The sequence below is a fragment of the Erinaceus europaeus genome, chromosome 16 (genome assembly GCF_950295315.1).
Source record: "Erinaceus europaeus chromosome 16, mEriEur2.1, whole genome shotgun sequence".
NCBI lineage: Eukaryota > Metazoa > Chordata > Mammalia > Eulipotyphla > Erinaceidae > Erinaceus > Erinaceus europaeus.
In genome coordinates this window covers 45,368,196-45,393,069 of record NC_080177.1, presented here as the reverse complement: position 1 = coordinate 45,393,069, position 24,874 = coordinate 45,368,196, and the positions used below count along the sequence as shown (strand labels likewise).

General features: G+C 39.7%; 2 protein-coding genes across 10 annotated transcripts in view; one reads left to right on the top strand and one right to left on the bottom strand.

Annotated features, from left to right (window-relative positions):
• Positions 1–6: 6 nt before the first annotated feature.
• Positions 7–19,209, top strand: DMAC2L (distal membrane arm assembly component 2 like). Of its 5 annotated transcripts, XM_060175006.1 has the most exons (6): positions 20–116; positions 1,428–1,556; positions 13,766–13,875; positions 15,746–15,987; positions 17,302–17,473; positions 19,072–19,209. In XM_060175006.1, exons 3-6 carry the CDS (start codon positions 13,769–13,771, stop codon positions 19,184–19,186), a joined length of 636 nt encoding a protein of 211 aa, XP_060030989.1. In that variant the 5' UTR covers positions 20–116; positions 1,428–1,556; positions 13,766–13,768; the 3' UTR covers positions 19,187–19,209. The 5 variants fall into 5 exon arrangements, with proteins under 5 accessions (XP_060030990.1, XP_060030988.1, XP_060030991.1 ...); XM_060175007.1 differs by lacking the exon at positions 1,428–1,556 and having other exon boundaries at positions 7–116; positions 17,305–17,473; XM_060175005.1 differs by lacking the exon at positions 1,428–1,556 and having other exon boundaries at positions 7–116.
• A 180-nt stretch (positions 19,210–19,389) lies between these two features.
• Positions 19,390–24,874, bottom strand: part of CDKL1 (cyclin dependent kinase like 1) — a 70,412-nt gene continuing 64,927 nt past the window's right edge. For all 5 annotated transcript variants that reach the window (XM_060175004.1, XM_007535788.3, XM_060175002.1 and 2 more), the window contains one exon: positions 19,390–22,612. In XM_060175004.1, the coding sequence (XP_060030987.1) occupies positions 22,511–22,612 (102 nt within the window). In that variant the 3' untranslated portion in view covers positions 19,390–22,510. The remainder of the gene's footprint in view (positions 22,613–24,874) is intronic.

Here is a 24,874-nt window from a genome sequence, read left to right as displayed (position 1 = left end):
TTTCGACTCACGTGGTAACGGCTTCCAGCGGCCAATGGACACGCGCGTGGGAGGGCGAAGCGCAGGCCTGCGCCTTGGTAAAAGCAGCGGGCGTGCGTCGCTCCCTCTCCTACGCAGTGAGTAGAGGATCCAGGCCACGAGCTGGTTGCGACTATGGTGGTGCTTAGACCGCCTTTTTTCTTCTTCCCAAACTTGTCTGGATTTGAGAAACTGGCCCGCCGAGTGGCGTGTCTTCAAACTATAGCTCTACGCTACCTTAGGGAGAAAGCCTGTGCGTGTTTACCGTGACGTTGTAGTTTGGGCGGGCCCGCAGAGCAGGGCGCCCATCCCGGGGACGCTCCTGCCCATCCCGGGGACGCTCCTGCCCATCTCGACCTTCCCTTCCCACCGCGGCTCTGCCACAGCCCCGCCCCATGGTCTGCAGCCGTCGGGACTTGAGTTCCCGGGGTTCCTGGCAGGTGGCATCCAGCGCCTACATGAACCAGGCGACTTGGTTCCTGCCATCATTTAGCCATCTACCCCTCCCCTTTTCTCAAATTTCTGGACCAGTATATACTTATTTATATAAATATAGATAGATATACTGGGGACAGCTAGTCACCTGTGCATGTCGCACCCCTTTTCCTTATCTGTGAAATGGGGTAAGCCAGCTATGTAATTGATAAAAAAAAAAACCTGACATACTTATATATGACTCTCCCACCACCGTGCCAGTTTAACACCCGTTCTTTGTGCTTGATCCTAGTTGTTCTTAGGGTCGGGAAAATAATAAAATGGCATAGCCTCGTATATTTACTATGATATAGTTTCATATACGATGTGTAGTATGTATATGTGTGTAAGAAGTTATTGGGGGGCGGGTGGTGGCACACCTGGTCGAGCGCGCCTGTTACAATGAGCAAAGCCTTGGGTTCAAGCCCCTGTCCTCACATGTTGAGGAAAGCTTTGCAAGTGGTGAAGCAGTGCGACATGTGTCTTGTTTCTCTCCCTCCCTACCTCCCCCTTCCTCTCGATTTCTTACTGTCTCTATTCAATAAATAAATAATAGATAATAAAAAAATTAAAGAAGTTACGTATATTGTATAAAATGCACATTACATAAAATTATGACATTATTTCATCTATATATTTAGCTAGAATGGCTTTGCTTTTCTATTTGAATTTGGCTCCAGTCATTAGGTGACTTGGGGAAGTCATTAACTTCTATGTCACAGACCCTCCTCCGTGCGTTAGAAGTAGTAACAGTGCACCCCCTAGGGTTGTTAATGCTGATACAGAGAAATAAAACCCTTTAGGTATTTAGCCGAGTAAAGTGCTCCCTAAATTACAGCTTTCGTTACGTTTAAATGATTTTTACCTGATCAGTTGTACCTATTCCCCTTTGTGAAAACAATGTGGGATGCTACGTTTTTTTTTTTTTTATATAGGACAGAAACTGAGAGGGGAGGGGAAGATTAAAGAAGGGAGAGAGAAAGACACCTTCAGACCTGCTTCACCACTTGTGAAGTGACCCCCCCAACCACCACTCGAAGGAGGGGAGCGGGAGGCTCAAATAGGTAAGCTGTGCACGCGTTATACTATGTGCACTTAACCCAGTGAACCACCACCCGGCCCAAGATGCTACGTTCTTATTCCTTAATAAATTGAAAAAATAAGATTATTATTTTTAAGTTCAGATATTTATTTTGAGAATTATAGATTCTCATAGAATTGGCAAGAAACAAACAGCAATCCTGTGTACCCTTTACCCAGTCGTCCCCGTAACATTTTAGAAAACTACAGTACAGTATCAGAACTAGCAAAATGTTGACATAACCCATTGGCCTTATTCAGATTTCCCCAGATCTATATGTGTATGATTAACTTTGTATGGTTTCTCTTTATCTGCATGCAGATATTTTCATATATAGAAAGAGAAAGGCAGAGAGAGGCCAAAGCACTGAAGCTTCCTTCAATGTGGTGGGGGCTGAAATTAAAACTGGTTTTTTTGTTTGTTTGTTTTTTGTTTTGCACATGGCAAAGCAGCACACAGTGCAAGTGAGTGAGCTATCAATATTTTGATAGTCAAACCATATACATCCTTGTAGCCACCATCATAGCAAAGCTACAGTACAATTTCATTAAAGTAAGGAGCCCACTATTACCTATTAAAACTATACTTCCTTCATAGATGGCATTCCTTTCCCTAGTGTGTTCTCTTTCTAAAATTTTGTCATTAAAAAATGTTATATAAGCAGAATTACACATTGTATAACTTTTGGAGTTGGGTTTTTTCACTTAGCATGATCATTGAGAAAAACCAAAAATGTTGCATGTTCATTGCCAAGTTGTGCTTCATAGATGCATGTGCCAAGCATGTTTAGCCATTCCATTGAAGCACAGCTGAGTTGTTTATGATTTTAATTTATTTTGAATAAAGCTGCTATGAACATTAGTGTATTTTTGTATGAACCTGTTTTTCTCTCTGGGATATATAGTTCATTGTTCAAATTCTTGGTAATATGATAAACACATACTTCGCTTTGTAAGGAACTGCCAAAGTGACTTCCACAGTGGCTGTACTACTTTATACCCACCTGTAATGTTTGACTATTCCAATTTTTCTCTCATTGTCACTGGCACTTGGTGTTGTCACTGCCCCTCAGCCCCTTGTCACTGGGGTCTCACTGCTCAGGCTGACTTTTCAAATGGAGTGAGAAAGAGAGACACCACAGCACAGACACTTTCCTCAGTGCCTAATGCACCCAAGTGATGTAGTGGATCACAAACATGGTCCCAACTATTTATTTATTTATTTATTTATTTATTTCTCTCTTTCTTTTCTTTGTTGGGGGATTAATGTTTTATAGTCAACAGCAAATACAGTAGTTTGTACATGCATAACATTTCTCATTTTTCCACACAGTAATACAACTTCCACTAGGTCCTTTTCCATCCTGTTCCAGGACCCGAACTTCCCCCACCACCCACCTCGAGTCTTTTACTTTGGTGCTATACACCAGTTCCAGTTCAAGTTCTACTTAGTGTTTTCTCTTCTGATCTTATTTTTCAACTTCTGCCAGTGAGTGAGATCATCCCATATTCATCCTTCTGTTTCTGACTTATTTCACTGAACATTATTTCTTCAAGCTCCATCCAAGAAGAGCTGAAAATTTACTCTGAAAATGTCCACTAGTTCTAGTTTATCTATCTCTTCATTTAGCTCCTTTGTTTCTTTGTTGATTTTCTGCCTGGATGATCTGTCAAGTTGAGAGAGTAAGGTGTTTAAGTCCCCTACTATTTTTTTTTAAGTTTTTAATTTCTTTACTGAGGGATTAATGGTTTACAGTTGACAGTAAAATACAGTAGTTTGTACATGCATAACATTTCCCAGTTTTCCATATAACAATACAACCCCCACTAGGTCCTCCTCTACCTTCATGTTCCAGGACCTGAAACCTCCTTCCCTACCGCCCCACAAGAATCTTTTATTTTGGTGCAATAATAAAATTTCATTAGAGGAAGTCTACCTTATAAAGATGTAAAACAATTCATTTGCCTTCTTATGAAAAATTTCATTCATTGGTAAATTTTGAAAAGTGGAGATTTCCCTAATGAGTTTGTACTTTCTGGTAGAGGTCACTGTTGATAACACAGGAAGAAGAGAAAACAGAGTTGGTAAAGTGAGTAAGCTTAGAGCTAAGCAGATGGGTACAAATGGTCCTCATTTGTGGGAGTAGTTATCTTTAGGATTCAGTTCAGAAAACTTAAAGTATAAAAACTCAGGGCTAGAGATATCATCAATGAAGATCAAACAAAGGTGTAAGCCTTATTAATGCAATTCACAAGTGCATATGCAAGTTCTACACAATGTATTTCTTTTTTTTCCCTTTATTGGGGATCAATGTTTTACATTCAACAGTAAATACAATAGTTTGAACATGCATAACATTTCTCAGTTTTCCACATAATAATACAACCCCACTAGGTCTTCTGCCATCTTGTTCCAGGACCTGTATTCTCCCCCACACCCACCCTAGAGTCTTTTACTTTGGTGCAATACACCAACTCCAGTCCAGGTTCTGCTTAGTCTTTTCTCTTCTGATCTTGTTTTTCAACTTCTGCCTGAGAGTGAGATCATCCCATATTCATCCTTCTGTTTCTGACTTATTTCACTTAACATGATTTCTTCAAGCTTCATACAAGATGGGCTGAAAATGATTAAATCACCATTGTTAATAGCTGAGTAGTGTTCCATTGTGTATGCATACCACAACTTGTTCAGTCACTCGTTTGTTCTTGGATACCTGGGTTGCTTCCAGGTCTTGGCTACTACAAAATGTGCTGCTATGAACATAGGTATACACAAATCTTTTTGGATGGATGTGTTGGGTTCCTTAGTATATATCCCCAGGAGAAGAGTTGTAGGGTCATAGGGTAGTTCCATTTCTAGCCTTCTGAGCATTCTCCAGACTGCTCTCCACAGGGGTTAGACCATTTACAGTCCCACCAGCAGTGTAGGAGGGTTCCCTTGCCCCCAGAACCTCTCCAGCATTTGTTGCTGGTACTTTTTCTGATGTATGACATTTTTACAAAAGTGAAGTGGTATCTCGTTGTTGTCTTTATTTGCATTTCTCTGATAATCAAAGACTTGGAATATTTTTTCATGTGTTTCTCGGCCTTTTGGATCTCTTCTGTGATGTATTTATCTTGTTGAGTTATGTGGGTTTCCTGCAGACAGCATATTATTGGGAATGTGTTTTCTGATCCATCTTCCTACTCTGTAACTTTTTTTAATATTTATTTATTCCCTTTGTTGTCCTTATTGTTTTATAGTTGTAGTTATTATTGATGTTCTTGTTGGCTAAGGGCAGAGAGAAATGGAGAGAGGAGGAGAAGACAGAGAGGGGGAGAGAAAGATAGACACCTGCAGACCTGCTTCACCACCTGTGAAGCGACTCCCCTGCAGGTGGGGAGCCGGGGGCTCAACCGGGATCCTTAGGCAGGTCCTTGTGCTTTGCGCCACGTGTGCTTAACCCGCTGTGCTACCACCTGACTCCCCTCTGTAACTTTTAATAGGTGAATTCAGGCCACTGACATTTATTGATAGCATACATTGAAGATATTTTAACACCATTATTGTAGATTTTTAGAGTGTTCTGATATATGGCATATTTATAGTGATCTGACTGTTTATAGGAGACCTTTCAGAAGTTCTTTCAGGGCAGGTTTGGTGATAGCTGATTCTTTCTACTGTTGCTTGTCTGAGAAGGTTTTTATGCCTCCATCTAGTCTGAATGAGAGTCTAGCTGGATACAGTAGTCTTGGTTGAAAGTCTTTCTCATTGAGCACTCGATAGATTTCTTGCCATTCTCTTCTGGCCTGTAGTGTGTGTGGAGAATTCTGCTGCTGATCTTATGGGTTTTCCTCTGTAGGTGAATCTTTGTTTTTGTCTTGAAGCCTTCAGGATCCTTTCTTTATCCTTGTACCTTTTCATTCTAAATATGATGTGTCTTGGCATCTTTAAGTCTTGGCATCTTTAATTCTGTGTGGGACCCTCTAGACTTCTTGAACCTTTATATAGAACCTTCCCTAGACTAGGGAAGTTCTCAGCTATTATGTCCTGTAAAATGCTTTCTTCCCCTCCCTTTCTTCTTGTAAGCCAATAATGTGAATATGATTTCTGTATTTATTTATTTTTTAATTTTTTTCTTATTATCTTTATTTTTTTGGATAGAGACAGCCAGCAATCAAGAGGGAGGGGCATGGTAGAGAGGAAGAGAGACAAAGAGACACCTACAGCCCTGCTTCACCTCTTGTAAAGCTTTCCCCCTGCAGATGGGGACTGGGGTCTTAAACCTGGGTCCTTGCAAATTGGTATACATTTGCTCAACCAGATGTGCTACCACCTGGCCCTGATTTCTGTATTTATTTTATTTTGTTGCCCTTGTTTTATTGTTGTTATTATTGGTGTCGTTGTTGTTGGATAGGACAGAGAGAAATGGAGAGAGGAGGGGTAGATGGGGGGGGAAGAAAGATAGACACCTGCTTCACTGCTTGTGAAGAGGCTCCCCTATAGGTGGGGAGCCCGGGACTTGAACCAGGATCCTTTCACCAGTCCTTGCGTTTTGCACCACCTGTGCTTAAGTTGCTGTGCTTCCACCCAACTCCTGCAAATATGATTTCTTTTGAAGTTATCCCATATTTCTCTGTTATTGTTTTCAGTATATCTTAATCTCTTTTTGAGAGCTTTTACTTCTTTCTTAGTTTTCTCTAATTCGTACTCAATCTTGCTAATTCTGTTTTCAGCCTCATTTATTCTATTATCTCTCCTCTCTGCTGTTTTCTATCATTGTGATACTTTGTTACCCTTTCTGATATTGTATTAGCTTGTTCAGCTAGTTGTGCTCTTAGCTCAGCTATTTCAATTTTCAGCTCTCTAATTACCTCAAGATAGTACTTTCTTTCAGAGACTCATTTGTTATTTCTGCATTTCTGATAACAATTCTTGAAAGAAAAAACTCTTTCCTCACTCCTGTGACTAATTCCTTAGTTAGCATTTGGATGTTGATGTCAGTCTTCTGTGTTTCTACCTTTGAGGGGCTTTTATCTGGACTTTTGTCATGGTTCATTTCTCCAATGTTTCTAAAGGAGAAATAAATAAAGGATTTAAACATTACTATAGTGTGTTATGAGGTCCTTCTCTCAGTACTTTTCAGTACATTGATCACTCTTGCCTGGATTGACTTGAGTCTCGTTAAGATACTTAAAGAGTTCACAGTTGTGGAAATTAACAGTTGTTTCAATGTTATCTCAATCCCTGTTTTGAAGCACGGTGGTTGTTAAAGCCTCTTTTGTTCTTTTTCTTCCATGTAGGGTATGGGAGCCTGAAGGCTTTTTACCTATAAGTAGGGTTTTTTAGTTTAATCACTCACTCCTCACCAATAGATAAAGCAGGGTGGGGGAGAGATAGCACAGTGATTATGCAAAGAGACTCCCACACCCCAAGAATCCAAAGATCCAGGCTCAATTCAGCAAGCCGGGCATTACTGCTAGGCCCTGTGAGTTTCTAAACAATTCTCATTTATAGTCTATAGGTTCTGAGGCAATTATTTACCATGTTCTCATCAGGGGAACAATGTGGAAAGGCTTGATCTCTGGGGTGTATATCTCCTGAATTTTCTGGTCAGTTCTCTGCCTCCCAATGTCAGCATAGGGCTTCCTTTCCTCCCTGCTGCTCCAGCCTCTGAGGGCACTTGCAAATGGAGACTCACAGTTGTATTTGATGAGTCTTAGGGGAGGGAGTCCTCTCCTCCCTTCAGCAGTCTTTTTGTTGGTAAAACAGACTGGAGGTGGCTCCTCAACTGGCAGACTGCCAGATTGTTACGAGCCACTCAGGAGTAGATACAGGTTTTAGCCACAGGAATCTCTCCTTAGGCTCCTCGATGTCTATGAGCCACAGGTGTTTTCACTCACTGGTGATTTGGTGGGTTCCCAAAGTAGTCCTGGTCTCCTCTTGTTGCAGTCTCAGGTGATATTTGATATTCCTTGTTCTTTAGAGAAGTTTCTCAACTGGGTTGAACTGGAGGTCTGGGCAGAGTTGTGGTCTCTGGATGCTCTGGTGATTTGGTGGGTTCCCGAAGTAGTTCTAGTCCTAGTTTGATCTGGTCCCAGGTGGTCTCCTTTGATATTCCTAGTTGACCCCAACTTTTTTTTTAATGTTAACCATTATAATAGGTATGTAGTGCAGATGGTTGGTTACATGTGTGTATGAACAGAATATAGTTGATTTGCTACTATGTTTAATACAGAATTATGTGCTATAGACTTTGTATGGGGAGGACACCTGGGTCCATATTAGTGACTCATGATTTTGAACATGAGCTTCTTTTTTTAATATTTATTTATTTATCCCCTTTTATTGCCCTTGTCTTACTGTTGTAGTTATTATTGTTGTTATTGATGTCATCATTGTTTGATAGGACAGAAAGAAATAGAGAGAGGGAAGACAGAGAGAGGGCGAGAAAGATAGACACCTGCAGACCTGCTTCACTGCCTGTGAAGTGACTCCCCTGCAGGTGGGGAGCTGGATGCTTGAACTAGGAACCTTATGCCGGTCCTTGCACTTCGCACCACGTGCACTTAACCCACTGCACTACCGACGGACTCCCTGACTTTTGATTTCTTGACACCAGCCTCCTCAGCTGAGAATTCCTGTTCCCCCTTCTTCCACTGAATCCACTAACTCACCACTAGATGTCTCCTCTTCCTCAGAAAAAAGTATTCTCAAAGACGATTATTTGAGTTTATTTTCCACTTTTATTTCCAAATAAAAACTTTTTTCCCTTGTTTAAATGGCTTTAAATATAACTCTACTGGGTTTTAGAGGTCATAGCTGAAGTAACTTTCACCTGTAAACTGAATTACAAAGTAAGCCAAAGTAAATTAAGTGAAAAATGATTAACTTACACAGAATATTAATTTGCCTGCTTCATAACATGTTTTACTCTTCCTCCATGAAAGTGTGTCAATGGTTGTAGACAATTAACAAATATTTATTAAACTTGCTTTAGGGAGGTAGCATTGTGCTGGATTCTAAGAAAAATGGAAATGAATAGTGTGATTTTTAGTATGATTTTTTTTCCCTGCCTAATTGGAAACTCCTAGTCATCCTACAGGATCCATCTCATGCCTCTAGTATAACATCTCCCTCACTCTTCGTCTCCTCCTTCTTCTTCTTTCTTATTCTTTTTCTTTCTTTCTCTTTTTTTGGTCTCCAGGGTTATCGCTGGGGCTCAGTGCCTGCACTACAAATCCACTACTCCTGCAGCAATGTTTTACAATTTTTTGCATAGGACAGAAAGAAATTGAGAGAGATGGGGAAGATAGGGAGAAAGATCTGTAGACTTGTTTTACTGTTTCGGAAGCGACCCCCCTACATGTGGGGAGAGCTGGAGGCTTCTACCAGGATCCTTGTGCAGGTCCTTGTGCTTGGTTCTGTGTGCACTTAACCGCATGCACCACTGCCCAGCCCCACCTCATTCTCTAATTTGGGCTCTCACAGAACTTATGCATGCCTCTATTAAGATACCATGTTACATTTATTTATTTACGTTTGTGTTTTTCACTAAGACTTTCTGTTTTGCATACCAGGGCTTCCACTCTGGTTGACTTTTCCAGATAGAGACAGAGAAAACTCTCATGCTGCCCCCAATGGAGTAGCATTCCCATATGGTGTGATGGGGGGGGGGGTTCAAAACAGCTGGGAGCATGGCACCTTACCATGTAAGCTATGTCACAGGTTCCCGCCAATACATTACTATTTTGGGCTATACATTCTATGATCATACGCGACTTATTGTTCTGTCTCCTTTGTTGTTTTTAATATAATCATTGTCTAAGTATAGCAGATATTCAGTAAATATTTATTGAGTAAATGGATGAATAAATGGATGGAGATGCCATTTGAGTGATATCTTAGGGTTATAAGGTTTCCACTGGGAGTCGGGCGGTAGCGCAGTGGGTTAAGTGCATGAGGCACAGAGCACAAAGACTGGCATAAGGATTCCAGTTCGAGCCCCCAGCTCCCCACCTGCAGGGGAGTAGCTTCACAGGAGGTGAAGCAGGTCTGCAGGTGTCTGTCTTTCTCTCCCCTTCTCTGTCTTCCCCTCCTCTCTCCATTTCTCTCTGTCCTATCCAACAAGGACGTCAACAACAATAATAATAACTACTATAATAAAACAAGGGCAACAAAAGGGAATAAATAAATATTTTTAAAACTTTACCCACTTCTCCCAATCCTGTCAGTGGAAATCTTTTGTTTTAAATAACTTTATTTAAAAATAAATAACTTTAAAGATTTCCACTGACAGGATTGGGAGAAGTGGGTAAGGAGTAACAATAAATGAATTGAAACTGGAAAATCCTGATTTGCAAATGAGGTTGGCAACCAATAGTATAAGTAGAGGTGGCCACAGAGAAGGTTGAAAGTGCTGAAAATAAGAGATGGGGTGGCTGGGAGAGAAGTTTGCAGTAAGGAAAGCATACTAATGATAAATGTTCTAGGGTTCTGTCCTCGGGCATCATCGGTCCTGTTCCACTTCCTCACCTTCTATTACTTTCTCAGCGCTGAGATGGCTCCTACTAAAGCCTCTTCTGTTTCTTACCCCCCCCCCCCAAGTCCTGGAACCAGCAAATGACTGAGGACGTGCCCTGAACTGGTAAGAGAGAGAACTAGGTTTAAGTTTTTGCTACCAGTGAGCCATGAAATACTGAACAAATCCTCCTAAACACATGTGTGTCTTAATACCCCACCTTGTTCCAGAAAGGTTTTATTTCTTAGTGTAAGCAGGTTATTCAATGTCGGGATTCCAGTTTCCTTATCTCTGAAAGAGAGCTTTGGCCTATGTGATCTAAGTTCTTTCCGGCTCAAACATTTTCTTACTCTGATTTAATAATAAAGTGTTGGTTCTCTTAGAAGTTCTACCAGGCTTCAACTTAGAATATAAAAAAAAACTGGGGGATGAGGGGGCCCACCACCCCTACCCTCCTGATACTTAGTTTTGTTTTGTTTTTAAACATTTTATGGATTTTTTTTTTCCCCACAGCACTGCTCAACTCTGGCTTATAGTGGTGCAGGGAATTCAGCCTGGGACCTAAGAGCCTCAGGCATGAGTCTGTTTGCATAACCATTATGATATCTCCCCTGCTCTTATTTTTTGAGTTTTAATAAGAGAGACACACTGATGACTAGAGTACTGCTCAGCTTAGTTTTATGGTGGTGCAGGGGACTGAACCTGGGACCTCAGAGTCTCAAACCTGGAAGTCATTAGCATAATCACTATGCTGTCTCCCCAGCCCAACACTGAACTTTGTTAATAGCATCATCTTACAGTGGCCCAGCACCTCACCTTACTGAATCAGGCAGCGTTCTCTCCGTAATGTCATTCCCATTTTTCTCCCCCACCTTTTCCATGGCCTCAAGTAGTTGAGACTCTTGTTAGCTATCTCTCTGTGAAGTATAACTCTAATAATGCCAGTGCTCTGTGCCAAACCTATTGCACCTTGTGACAACCAAATGCCTGCAGAATATAGTCCATGAGGAGTTGGACAGTCGCACAGTGGGTTAAACGCATGTGGCGCAAAGCGCAAGAACCAGCATAAGTATACCAGTTTAAGCTCCCCGGCTCCCCACCTGCAAGGGAGTCGCTTCACAGGCAGTGAAGCAGGCCTGCAGGTGTCTGTCTTTCCCTCTCCCTCTCTGTCTTCCCTCCTCTCTCCATGTCTCTCTGTCCTATCCAACAACAGCAACAGCAATAACAACAATAACTACAACAATGAAAAACAACAAGGGCAACAAAAGGAAAAATAAATAAATAAATATATATTTTTTAAAAATATATATATATATTGTCCATGGACCAGTGAAATAGCTTGCTTGAATAGTGTGCTACTTTGCCCTGTGTAACCCAGTATCAAGGCCAGTCCTCACTGCATTGAAGGAAGCTTCAGTACTGTGGTTTCTCTCTCCTCTCTTGCCCCCTCCTTCTCTTCTTTCCCCTCCCCTCCCCTTTCTCCATCTCTATCTTAAAAAGAAGAAAAGGGAGAAGGAGGCAGTTCAAATTCCCTAATTATGCCGGACCTTTAGTCACATAACGATGTAGATGCTCTGCTGAGCTATAACTGCCTGAATCTTTCCTGCCTTGGTTAAATAATCACCTGACTTTTTCTTTTTTCCTCATATTTTTATCTGTTGAAATCTTTACCTGTCCTCATTTTAATTCTTGGAGATATTCTTTAGGTTCAATAATGCATTTTAATTACTTGGTAACTTTTTTCCCTCAGTTTTATTAGGAGGTTAATGGTTTACAGCATAAGTGTCTACACATGGACTCCATTTCCCAGATCTGCATTACGGGTATCTCTAAAAGACTGACCTCGGGGAGTTGGGTGGTAGCGCAAGTGGGTTAAGCGCACATGGTGCAAAGCACAAGGACCGGCGTTAAGGATCCCGGTTTGAGCCCCCAGCTCCCCACCTGCAGGGGAGTCGCTTCACAAGTGATGAAGCAGGTCTGCAGGTGTCTTATCTTTCTCTCCCCCTCTCTGTCTTCCCCTCCTCTCTCCATTTCTCTCTGTCCTATCCAACGATGACAGCAACAATAGCAATAATAACTACAACAATAAAAAAGGGCAACAAAAGGGAAGATATATATATATGTATATGTGTGTATATATAAAAGATTGACCCTCAAGCCCCAACTCCCTCTCCAAGCCCTCCTCTTCTATTCCTTCCCCACAGCTTCTGGCTTTGGTGCAGTACCCCACCCTCAGTCCAAGTTTCACCTTGTGGTCTCCCTTTCTGACTCTGTAGAATAGAATTGGAAGCTTTTGGGTTTTTTTTTTCATGGGTATATGAGAGGGACCAAAGTGTCACTCTGTCATCTATGATGTTCTCTTTGTTTTTCGTATGTGATGCAGGGATTCCATTCAAGACCTCACACTGTACCTCTGAGCCACCTCCCTGGCTCTTTGGTAACTTGTTTTATTTCACTCCACCCAGTAGTAAGTAATAGCTCCTTAAGAGCAGAGACCAGATTTAATTTATCTTTATTTCCTTACCTCCCACCTGGTACACTGTTAGAGAAACTTGAATTGAGATTAATCAAATTGAGATTCAGTTTCCACTCATGGTTATAGACTGTTACTGCTGGACATCATCTGAGCATATAATCTCATTTTACAAATGAGAAAACCAAGAGTGAAAGAGGCAGTTAATTGCCTTCAATTTCCCCAGCAGTCCCTGCATAGTTTTTCTTTCGTGTTGCTCTAGTGAACCATATTCTTGTCATAGCAAGCTCTGTTTTCATGTCTCTTCTTCCTGTCTTACCTACATATTATTCCTCTGTGGTTTCAGTTTGTCATTTTTGACCCTGGAAATGATTTTGGAGTAGAGCTGATTTCTACAAATGCATTTGTCCACCAAATGAAGGAACACTAGATGGCAACACTATAAGCAGATTTCAGTTGAGGGTTGAACAATGAAACTTAAGGTTGGCTGGAGTCAGACCATCTAGTCTAACCTCAGATTGGCTTTTTCTTCTGTCTTCTTTTGTTCTTATTTGTCTTTTTCCTTCTTCCCTTCATCCCTTCTAGTCTTCCTTCCCTCTCTGCTTACCTCCCTTCCTTCCTCCCTCCCTGCCCCTTAATAAAAATCCTGATAATCTCACTCTTAGAACCTGAAAAATAAGAACAGAAGAGAAAACACAAAGCAGAACTTGGACTGGGTTTGGTGTATTGCACCCAAGTAAAAAGTGTTCAGGTCTTGGAACATAGTAGTGGAGGAGGACCTAGGTAGGGGGGTTACGGTGTTATGTGGATAACTGATAAATGTTACACATGTACCAACTACTGTATTTAACTGTCAACTATAAACCACTAATCCCCCCAATAAAGAAAAAAAAAGAGTGTTGGAGGTTGGCCAAAAACTAGCAAATGAAAAATACTCCCCACATTTCCTCAAGGTCTCCCACTCAAAAATACACTGCCATCTCAAGTAATGACTTCTTACTGGATCATTAAAAAGATAATCAGTTTAGTAAAAAAAAAAAAAAAATCCTGAGAACAGAGACAGTGAGTAGATACTTGCTCAACAACTTTTGAATTAAGTGAGTCATCAGCTTTATCAGCACCAGATTTACTGACTGAAGTTGTGAAGTAAATTGCTATATGCACAGGGCTCAGATTGCTAGCTGATGATCTAATAATGACTATTGTTTTGTGTGTTTAGATCATGCTACTATTTGGAAAAATTTCCCAGCAGTTGTGTGACTTAAAAAAACTCCAATGGCTGTGTGACTCTAGATACTTCTGGAGCTGGCTGAATGCAGTATTTAATAAGTAAGTCACTCTCATGTGAAGAAACATGGAAACCTTTGAAGCTTGATGAAGTCACAGTAAATAATTTCATTATTTCAACTGTATTTGCATACCCTATACAAGATGATTCTAATTTTTTTAAAAAAACAAAACAAACTCAAGCCTTTTTTTTTTTTTTTCCAGAGCACTGCTTAGCTCTGGTTTATGGTGGTGCAGGGGACTGAACCTGGGCTTTGGAACCTAAAGCATGAGAGTCTCTTTGCATAACTATTTACCCTTAACCAAACTCAAGCCTTAATAAAGACAGAAAAAAGTTACAAAATGCAAGGACTGGCATAAGGATCCTGGTTTGAGCCCCTGGCTCCCCACCTGCAGAGGAGTCACTTCACAAGCGGTGAAGCAGGTCTGCAGGTGTCTTTCTCTCCCCCCTCTGTCTTACCTTCCTCTCTCTATTTCTCTCTGTCCTATCCAACAATGATGATATCAATAACAATAATAATAACTACAACAATAAAATAACAAGGGCAACAAAAGGGAATAAATATTTAAAAATTTTTTTAAAAAGAAAAAAGTTACAAATATGTGTTATTATCTAGGTTGCAGGATTTTAGTGATTTTTCTTTTATTTGGCTTCTTGATGTATTTAAGTTCCTCCAAAATTAACATGTTTTTTATAATCAGATAATCTTAGTAAGTATAATTTTACAATATATTGTCCTACAGTTTCTTTTTTATTTATTTTTGTTTTTTATTGTTATCTTTATTATTTATTGGATATATACAGCCATAAATTGAGAGGGAAGGGGGAGATAGAGAGAGAGAGAGACATAGATACCTGCAGCCCTGCTTCACCTCTCATGAAGTTTTCCCCCTGCAGGTGGGGACCAGGGCCTCAAACCTGAGTCCTTGTGCACTGTAACATGTGCGCTCAACCAAGTGCACTACCACCTGGCCCCTATCCTACAGTTTAAGGAATATGGTTAGCCTTTTGAATATAATCAAGTGGACTTGAGTTGTTTATTTTATTTATTTATAGGATAAATAAAAATACTTATTTATAGGATAGAGACAGCCAGAAATTGAGAGGGAAGGGGCAGATAGAAAGGGAGAGACAGAGACATACCTGCAGCCCTGCTTCATCACTTGTGAAGCTTTCCCCCTGCAGGTGGGTACCAGGGGCTTGAACCTGGGCCCTTGAACATTGTAACATGCACTCAACCAGGTGTGCCACCACCTGGCCCCTGGATTTTAGTTTTTTTTTAAAGTTAGTAGATAGTATGCTAAGAAATATTTTGAAACTGATTGCTATATTTAACATTAACTAGGGTAACCAAGTAAAAGGAGTATGTAGAAATTAATTATATCACTTAATGAGATAAATCAGAACAGACTGAAAATTATTCCCTCTGTAGTCTTTTGTCATTAATATAAATGATAACTAGGCATAGTCATTTTTTAGTACACAATTACCAATTATCTCCTGCTATCAAGTACTGTGTTATATGTTAAGTCAGTGAGGACTTGTATGTCTGAAAACTCATATGAACAGTGTATGTGTTGACAGTTCACTTGAAAAAAAAAGACAAACAATAGCAGTAGCTAAAGTCATTGTATTGTGTTTAACCAGAGCACTGCTCACCTCTGGTTTATGGTAGTGCTGAGGTTTGAAACCTGGGACCTGGGGTGTCTCAGGCAAGAATGTCTTTTTCCATAACCACTTTACTATATTCCCAGGCCAGCCTTTTTTCCCCCTTAAACATGGTTATTAATCTCTTCCTCTTCAGTCATTTGAAATGAGAAGCTCTTATTATTTTGTATTCATGTCACTGATGGTAGTTAAGAAGCTAGTAATTATGCCAAAAACTAACTGCTTTTGTTTTCTTGCCAACAGAGTGGATTATGAGCGTATCAGAGATGTTGGCCCTGACAGGGCAGCCTCTGAGTGGCTGCTGCGCTGTGGGGCCATGGTGCGCTACCAAGGCCAGGAAAAGTGGCAGAGGGACTACAACAGCCTCCCAACAGGGCCTCTGGACAAATACAAGATTCAGGTTATTGATGCCACTGATTCTTGTATCATGGGAATTGGATTTGATCACATGGGTAACTACCCTCATTTGTTTCTGGGAAATTCAGGTGATGTGCAGTGACACTTTGTTGGCTTTATAGTCATACAATGCCCTTTTAACCCTTTCAATATTGTTGAGTGGTTTCCTCCTATATTTGATATATATTTATATGCCTATATATTTGTTTTTTGTTTTTAGATAGAGACAGAATTCGAGAGGGAAGGGGAAGGGAGGGAGAGAGAACTCTGTAGCATTGCTTCATCACTTGTGAAGCATTCTGCCTGCAAGTAGGAGCCAGGAGCTTGAACCCAAGTCCTTGCTCACTATAATGTGTGCACTCAACTAGGTCTGTTACCACCCAGTCCCTATTTCTGTATATTGTGACCATTGGATATATAACTTTTTACACTGTTGAATTTAAATAATCCTTGCAAATGGTAACATATGTACTCTACTAGATGTAGAGTTGAAAAAATAAGGTTCTACACCTGGCCTCTGATATTTAGTTTTCGATAGAGGCTAGTGACCTGGGAGATAGCGCAGTATTCCCAGCATTAGACCCTCAAGCCTGACATTACATGTTGCACAGTGAAACTATGATTTTTCTCTTTCTCTCTACCTCTCTCTCTCTCCTTCACCTCTCACTCAAAGTCAGTTTAGATAGAGGTTGCAAATAACCTTCTTCTCCTTCCTTCCCTCCCTGAGCTTGTCTCTTCATGTCTCTGCTTTGTGGTTAAGACTTAAAATTCAAGGTCTTGTTTGTCTAACAGGATTTTTTTTTTTCCTCTAGGGTTATCACAGGGACTTGGTGCTAGCATTACTAATCTACTGCTAATCTAAAATGACTGGAATTTTTTATTAGATAGGACAGAGAGAAATTGAGTGGGGGGGGGGAGTAGAGAGGAAGAGAGAAAGATAGACACCTGCAGACCTGTTTTACTGCTTGTAAAGCAACTCCCCTGCAGATGGGGAGCCAGAGGCTCAAACCTGGATCCTTGTGTGGGTCTTGCACTTCATATTATATGTGCTTTAACCCAATATGCCACCAGTCGGCCCCCGTCAAACAGGCTTTGTCAAATATGTGTAACTAAGAAACCCTCAGTAACATAGGAATCATTTCATAGCTTCTGTTTGTGTGGGCATTTCCTTCCTCCAGTGCATGGACATCTGACAACAGAATGACCCTGACAGCATAAGCTGGAAAGTGAATACTATATAAGACAAAGAAGGTGATTTATTGTTCCAGTTTTTCTGGAACTGAGAGGTTCCTTAAAAGATGATGACATTTTCCCCCCTAAAGCCTGGACAATCCCAGGCAAACTAAGGCAACTGGACATCTTAATGATTTGGCAGATTCTCAAAATGTACCTTTTCTCCCCAGAAGGCCTAAAGCATGTTGAAAAAATAAGGTTCTGCAAATGTAATTACATTGAGGATGACTGTTTGAAGAGACTTAGTCAATTTGAAAATTTACAAAAAAGCATGTTGGAAATGGAAATTATTTCCTGTGGGAATGTCACAGACAAAGGCATCATTGCTTTGCACCATTTGAGGTAAGTGGTTAGTGCTAGAGTAACAACTTGATGATAGTATTTCAGTGAATAACCAGAATTAAAAACATTTGAGGAGTATATTTTTTTTAGCTCTGGAAAATATAATTGAAGAAAATTACAGCTTTCACCTACAATACTTTAAATAGTTAAAGAAGAGAAAATGAAAATAAAAAATAGTAAAAAATATTAACCTTAACACATTAAGGTTGCATTTTTTTTCATGGAGCATCTTTGTGAAAAATTATATCTACTTAAGCATAAGCATGGTGTCTGTTGTTGTAAATTAATTAATCAATAAGTATTAGCTAATAAGCTCCCTCTCCATCTTACCCCCACCCCAGGAGGAATGTGGGGACACATTCATGAATACTTTCACGACTCCAGGAGTGCTTTTTCATTCAGATATATACAGAGAAACAGGGAGAGAGAGAGAGAGACAGAGACAGAGACAGACACACATTATGGCACCAGAGGTTCCTACAGTGCCATAGCACCTCGCATGTGGTCTAGGGTTCAAACCTGAGCTGAGTGTATGGCAGAGCATGCTCTCCCCAGGTATCTATCTCTCTGGTTCTTTCTCCATCTTTTTTAAAAAAATTTTTATTATTTATTTTTCCTTTTGTTGCCCTTGTTTTGTTGTTGTTGTTGTTACTATTGTTGTTGTTGATGATGTCATTGTTGTTGTATAGGACAGAGAGAAATGGAGAGAGGAGGGGAAAACAGAGAGGGGGAGAGAAAGACACCTGCAGACCTGCTTCACCGCCTGTGATGCAACTCCCCTGCAGGTGGAAAGCCAGGGGCTCGAACCGGAGTCCTTATGCTGGTCCTTGCGCTTCATGCCACATGTGCTTAACCCGATGCGCTACCACCCAACTCCCCTTTCTCCATCCTTTAAAGCAATTTTCCACATGTTGCGACAATAAACTTAGAATCAGGATGTTTGTGAATTTTTAAACATTATGACCAAAAGTGCTACATTGTTTGCTTCATACATTAGTTGAAGCTTTTGAGTTTTCAGCTTTTAATGGAGATGTAAGTCTAAGGACTTTCCCTTTGTTTTCCTTTCTGATACTTGTATTTTATATCCAAAGGCACTTTGTACCATTACACGCACAGTAGTTAGGGGGGCCTGGTGGTGGCACACCAGGTTAAGCATACAGTCTTAAGCATAAAGACCTGGCCTCCCCTGCCCACTTGCTACCTATGAAGCAGGCCTGCAGGTGTCTGCCTTCCTGTCTCCTTCTATATCTACCCCTCCCCTCTCAATTTCTCTCTGTCCTGTTGAATAAAGTGGAAAAGATGGGCACCAGGAGCAGAGGATTTATAGTGCTGGTGCTGAGTCCCAGCAACTGGAGGCCAAAAAAAAAAAACAACAAAAAAAAAAACAGTACTTGGAAAGTTGGAAAGATTCAGTTAGAGTGATTGATGTAATTCAGAACTAAACTTTCCAAAGCCTGATGCTATGTAAGCCATTTTGAAAATGTAACATAAAATAAACATATATTGTATGCACATTCTTCTAAAAGTCAATAAATCAAGTTTAACTTTTTTATATGAGTAAAGACAAACTGAAGTAACTCTTCTTTCTCTTTTTGTAGAAATCTCAAGTATTTGTTGTTAAGTGACCTTCCAGGAATAAGAGAAAAAGAAAATCTTGTTAAAGCCTTTAAGACTACACTGCCTGCTCTGGAACTGAAATTAGAGTTGAAATAATAATAAATCTTGCTGGAAAAGTACTATTTAAAATTTTATCCTAAATAAAAACAAATATAATGGTCAGTAGAATGATAATCTGCTGATCACATCATGGCATTTGAGAAGCAGAGGACTTATGTAAGAAACACATTTCATTAAAGTTATTAAATTGGATGAGGATTAACATACATTATGTAATCATAAGAAAAACACAAACCAGGTAGCATTTTAATTCAAATTTTATAACATTCCACATACTACATACATAGCTACATAACTGTCTCTTGACTAGACTTAGTGATTTAGATGTGCAGCATATTTTTGTATTAAATAGAATTTTAGTTATTGAAGCATATTACTATAAATGCACAATTATGGAAAAGCTCAATATCAGAGACATTGATGGAATCAGACCAAAAGTCAGCTTCCCAATATGAATGAGATCATTTGCTTACATTTCTCATAATCCTGTATTCCTATGTTCTTTATAATATGTCTTTCTCAGAATGAAAGTTGCTAGTAAATTTATTTTGTAAACTTAGCCTGGTGTTTTTTTTTTAATATTTATTTTTTTCCCTTTTGATGCCCTTGTTTTTATTGTTGTTGTTATTGATGTCATCATTGTTGGATAGGACAGCGAGAAATGGAGAGAGGAGGGGAAGACAGAGAGGAGAAGAGAAAGATAGACATCTGTAGACCTGCTTCACTGCCTGTGAAGCACGCTCCTGAAGGTGGGGAGTCGGGTCTCGAACCCAGATCCTTACGCTGGTCCTTATGCTTCTCGCCATGTGCACTTAACCCACTGTGCTACCACCTGACTCCCAGCCTGGTGTTTTGTTAAAATAATAAGTACACACTTGACTGATTTAAGTATTATGATTGCAGTAGAATAGGGAACAATCGTAAAAATCAACACAGCTGGGAGTCGGGTGGTGGCGCAGTGGGTTAAGCGCACGTGGCGCAAAGCGCAGGGACCGGCATAAGGATCCCGGTTCGAGCCCCCGGCTCCCCACCTGCAGGGGAATCGCTTCACAGGCGGTGAAGCAGGTCTGCAGGTGTCTATCTTTCTCTCCCCTCTCTCTCTGTCTTCCCCTCCTCTCTCCATTTCTCTCTGTCCTATCCAACAACAAAGCAACGTCAACAATGGCAATAATAACCGCAACGAGGCTGCAACAACTAGGGCAACAAAAAAGGGGGGAAAATGGCCTCCAGGAGCGGTGGATTCATGGTGCAGGCACCGAGCCCAGCAATAACCCTGGAGGAAAAAAAAAAAATCAACACAGCTATCATCTATACTTGTTTAAATTAAAAAACTTCTCTAATTGAAAATTTTGCATGTCAGTTTCCTCAGATATCTTGTATACTATGCTTTCAAGGAGTTCCATGGACATTAAAATGAGTATAATTATAAAATTTAATTTATACTAGGAAAGCAGTGATAAAGATTATCACAAGTAGATTAAACAAGTCTTCCTTTTTACCTGCTTGGAATGGCTCTGATTCTATTACTGATAGTTATATGCCAGCTTGCTACTGGATTTCTTTTTTTTTTTTTTGCCTCCAGGGTTATTTCTGGGGTTCAGTGCCTGCACCATGAATCCACTGCTCTTAGAGGCCATTTCCCCCCCTTTTGTTGTCCTTGTTGTGGTTATTATTGTTGTTGTTGATGTCGTTCGTTGTTGGATAGGACAGAGAGAAATGGAGAGAGGAGGGGAAGACAGAGAGGGGGAGAGAAAGATAGATACCTGCAGACCTACTTCACTGCCTGTGAAGTGCTGCCCCTGCAGGTGGGGAGCCGGGGGTTCGAATCAGGATCCTACGCTGGTCCTTGCACTTTGTGCCATGTGGGCTTAACCCGCTGCGCTACCGCCCAACCCCCATGCTACTGGATTTCTGTGTGTTTGTTTTGTACATAAAGCTGTTGAATACAACCTAGACTGGAAACAGTTTTTAAATAATCACTTTTCTGTGCTGTAGCATTCTGGTAGAAAAAACTCTTTTTTTAAAAAATATATTTATTTATTTATTATTGGATAGAGACAGAGAGAAATTGAGATGGGAGGGGGAAGTAAGATGGAGAGAGACAGAGAGACACCTGCAGTCCTGCTTCACCACTTGTGAAACTTTCCCCTTGCAGGTGGGGACCAGGGGCTTGAACCTGGGTCCTTGTGTACTGTAATGTGTGCGCTTAACCAGGTACGCCACCACTTGGCCCCTAGAAAAAACTCTTATGGTAACCAACTTAAGTAAATAGCACATAACACAACTATAGATAAAAAACAAAGTTGTAGAACTACTGTCACATGTAAAACAGTAATAATTTTATGTTGAGAAAGGATTCAGATTTGGTTAAATTAAGTATAAGAATAAATACATTTAGAAATAATTAGGAACATAATGAGCCATTCTGTCTCAGGCTTGTTTGGTTGCTCTGTGGTGAATCAAGGTAGTCTAGGAATACTTTTTCTATCTTGATTGATTTTCTGTAAAAATACTAGATAAGTTAGGTAATTATAGTCATATGTCAAGGACATAAAGAAAAACACAGAATATAAACTATTCACAGAAATGGATGTCCTTTCTGGATACTGAATCAAGGCTACATAATAAAAATTAGGTAATACTAAAACTAGTAATTGACCCATGACTAGTTCTACCCAAGAAACTATATACATTGGGAAACCTTACGATATCATTAATTAACCAGATTAGCCAAAATAATTTAACAGATTCCAGAATTCGGTAGATTTCTTAGCAGTAAACAAATGAGGGCAAATGCCCTCATGAAGAAAATTAACATAGCAATGAACAGAGTGCAGAAAAAAAATGTTTTGAAGATACAGTAAAACATGACTTTAAATACAGTATAATTTATGAGAATCTGTTATTTTAAATATTTGAACTCATATATTCCAAAAATGTTATGAAATATGAAAATCAAAAGAAAACAAGCAGAAAGTGTTTTTGGTTTCAAGAACAAAAACTCCCCTTATGATGCACAATCTGAAAAAGCAGGAGATAACCAAGGAGAGATCTGAAGCATAAATCTTTTTTACATCTGTAGTTTTGCCAGAGGCAAGGGCAGTGGATACAATTTATATTCTGCCTATAAACTAAGTAACTTAGATACAACAGAAATACAAGTGAAAATCCAAATAGGTTTTTCCTTTCTGTTCTGGTCACCAGCATCAAGTATGGAAGACTGCAGCTGGAATTTCCCTTTATGTTTTGCCAAGTGTATTACTTTGTTTTCTTTTGATGCTTTTTCAAAACTGTGATTGTTTTCATTCAAATGCATGTCTTATTTTTTAACATTACTGATCAATTCTTTTATCACTAGTCTCAAATATTTGGAAAATGGTAGTTAAGTTTCTTGTTATGATAGCAGTACTTCTTGGTATCCAGAGCTGGAAGAATGGTGCTGTTAGTCAGCTGAGGTAGGTACTGCAACAGAAAAATGCAAAACACAGAACTGCATTCATTGCCACGTACTTTTTTTCATTATGATAACATCTCTAAAGAGTACATAAATGACTTTTGCAGCACAGAGATGCTTTCTCTGCCAGTATTCAAGACATGAAAGAGGACAAAAATGTCTAAATATGGTCTCTACATTTTAAAGTTTTATTTAATGCTTAAAAGCACAATATGCACATAAAGACTTGAGATTAAAAAGAAAACATACATGCTAAAATTTATTTAGAAAATAAAAATGTAGATTTATAGGAGTTAAGAGCCTACTGGGACTTGAGGGGTCATTTAAGTCAATGCCTTGTTTTAGGGCAAAGAAAAACTGATGTCTGGAGCACTTATGTGATTTTTCCACTGTTCCTTAGTTAAAAAGGAAAAATTACATCTTTCATGCTGCCAGTAAATGCTTAGATTTATTGTCACTGTCAGCTAACAGTATGGGGAAAGCACATATGGTTTTACTGTACTACATGGCCTTAGGTGTCTGAAAAAGTAGGTACTTTTAAAATTTTTTTTAAAATCAGTTGAATCCTTCAGGACCTATAAAATACATACTGGTTTATGAAGTTCTCTCTATTAAATAGAAATATTTTCATCAAGACCATTTATTCAAAGTAAAAAGAAATTAAAGAAGTGACTGTAGGGGAAGTATTTCCAGCCTGTTTTGCTCTCTGGGTTATAAGTTACAGAGCAGAACATAAAATGAATTTTAATTTCGTAAGTATGCTTTGTCTTACAGCTTTGGAATTCACACTGAACCTGTTATTAAAAAACTGTCCACTCTCTTCTCCTAACCTCACATAGCACCCAGATGCCACTCATGTGGAGGCTGCAAAGGAAAAGACAAAAGCAAGATAGAGAATTTTTATCTTAAAAAAAGTGTGGGGGAGGGGGCAGGTGGTGGCACACCTGGTTAAGCATGCACACACTATAGTGCTCAAGGACCCGGGTTCAAGCCCTTGGTTCCCACCTGCAAGGGGAAAGCTTCATGAGTGGTGAAGTACAACTGCAGGTGTCTCTCTGTCTCTCTATTTCCTCCTCCCCTCTCAATTTTTCTGTCTCTATACAATCCAATAATAAAAATAATTTTAAAAGAGAATATAACTTAAGGGTATCTTGGCAGATCAAAAGTGAGATCATTTTTGTTGTGTCTAACTATAGCCTATTCTAAAACATTATTCCTTTGAGATTGTGAGAAGACACTTAACATGAGACCATTTTGTCCCATTGTTCCAATGGTGATTCTTCTCAGATTCCCAGTGCAACTTTGGATTCTAGTCTCTGGTTAAAATGACTGTTGTACCGCTATCACTGAAAGCACTCATTGTTTTGACATAAGATAACACTGATGTTTTCATTAAAAATAAATAAATAAACTAGGCTGAGAAGATAACATAGTAATTATGCAAATATTTTCATGCCTGAGGCTCTGTAAACACAGGTTCAATCCCCAACATTACCATAAACAAGAGCTAAACAGTGCTCTGGTCTTTTTCACTTTGTCTTTTTCTCTATATCTCTCTTATTAATGTAAAAATAAAATAAAATAAATATTAATTAAGCACACGTAGCGCAAAGCGCAAATGAGTCCCCAGCTCCCCACCTGCAGGGGGGTTTGCTTTGCAAGTGATAAAGCAAGTCTGCAGGTGTCTATCTTTCTCTCCCCCTCTCTGTCTTCCCCTCCTCTCTTGATTTCTCTCTGTTCTTTCCAAAGCAAGAAGGGGAAAAAATGACTTCCAATTGCAATGGATTCATAGTATAGGCACCAAGCCCCAGTGGTAACCCTGGAGGCAAAAGAAATACATATTTTAAAAAAGTAATTGCAGTGTCAATTACTACCACAGGTAAATATGATGACAGAGATTTGCCTGGGAGAAATACAATTTCATTTTCATTTTTAATTGCCACTAGTATTATCACTGGGTCTCAGTGCCTACATAATAAATCCACCACTCCCAGTGGCTTTTTCCCCTTAGAGAGACAGGAATTGAGAGGGAAATATCGGCAGTACTGCTTCACCCTTTGTGAAGCCTCCCCTCTCCCTCACAGGTGAGGAACTAGTGTCTTAAACCCAGTACCTGATTTCATCTTTTAAAAAATATTTTATTTTATTTTAATGAGAAAGAGAGAGAGACTAGAGCACTGCTCACCTCTGGTTTATGGTGGTGTTGGGATTGAACCTGGGGCTTCAAAGCCTCAGGGATGAAAGTCTTTTGTATAACCTTAGCCCACTCA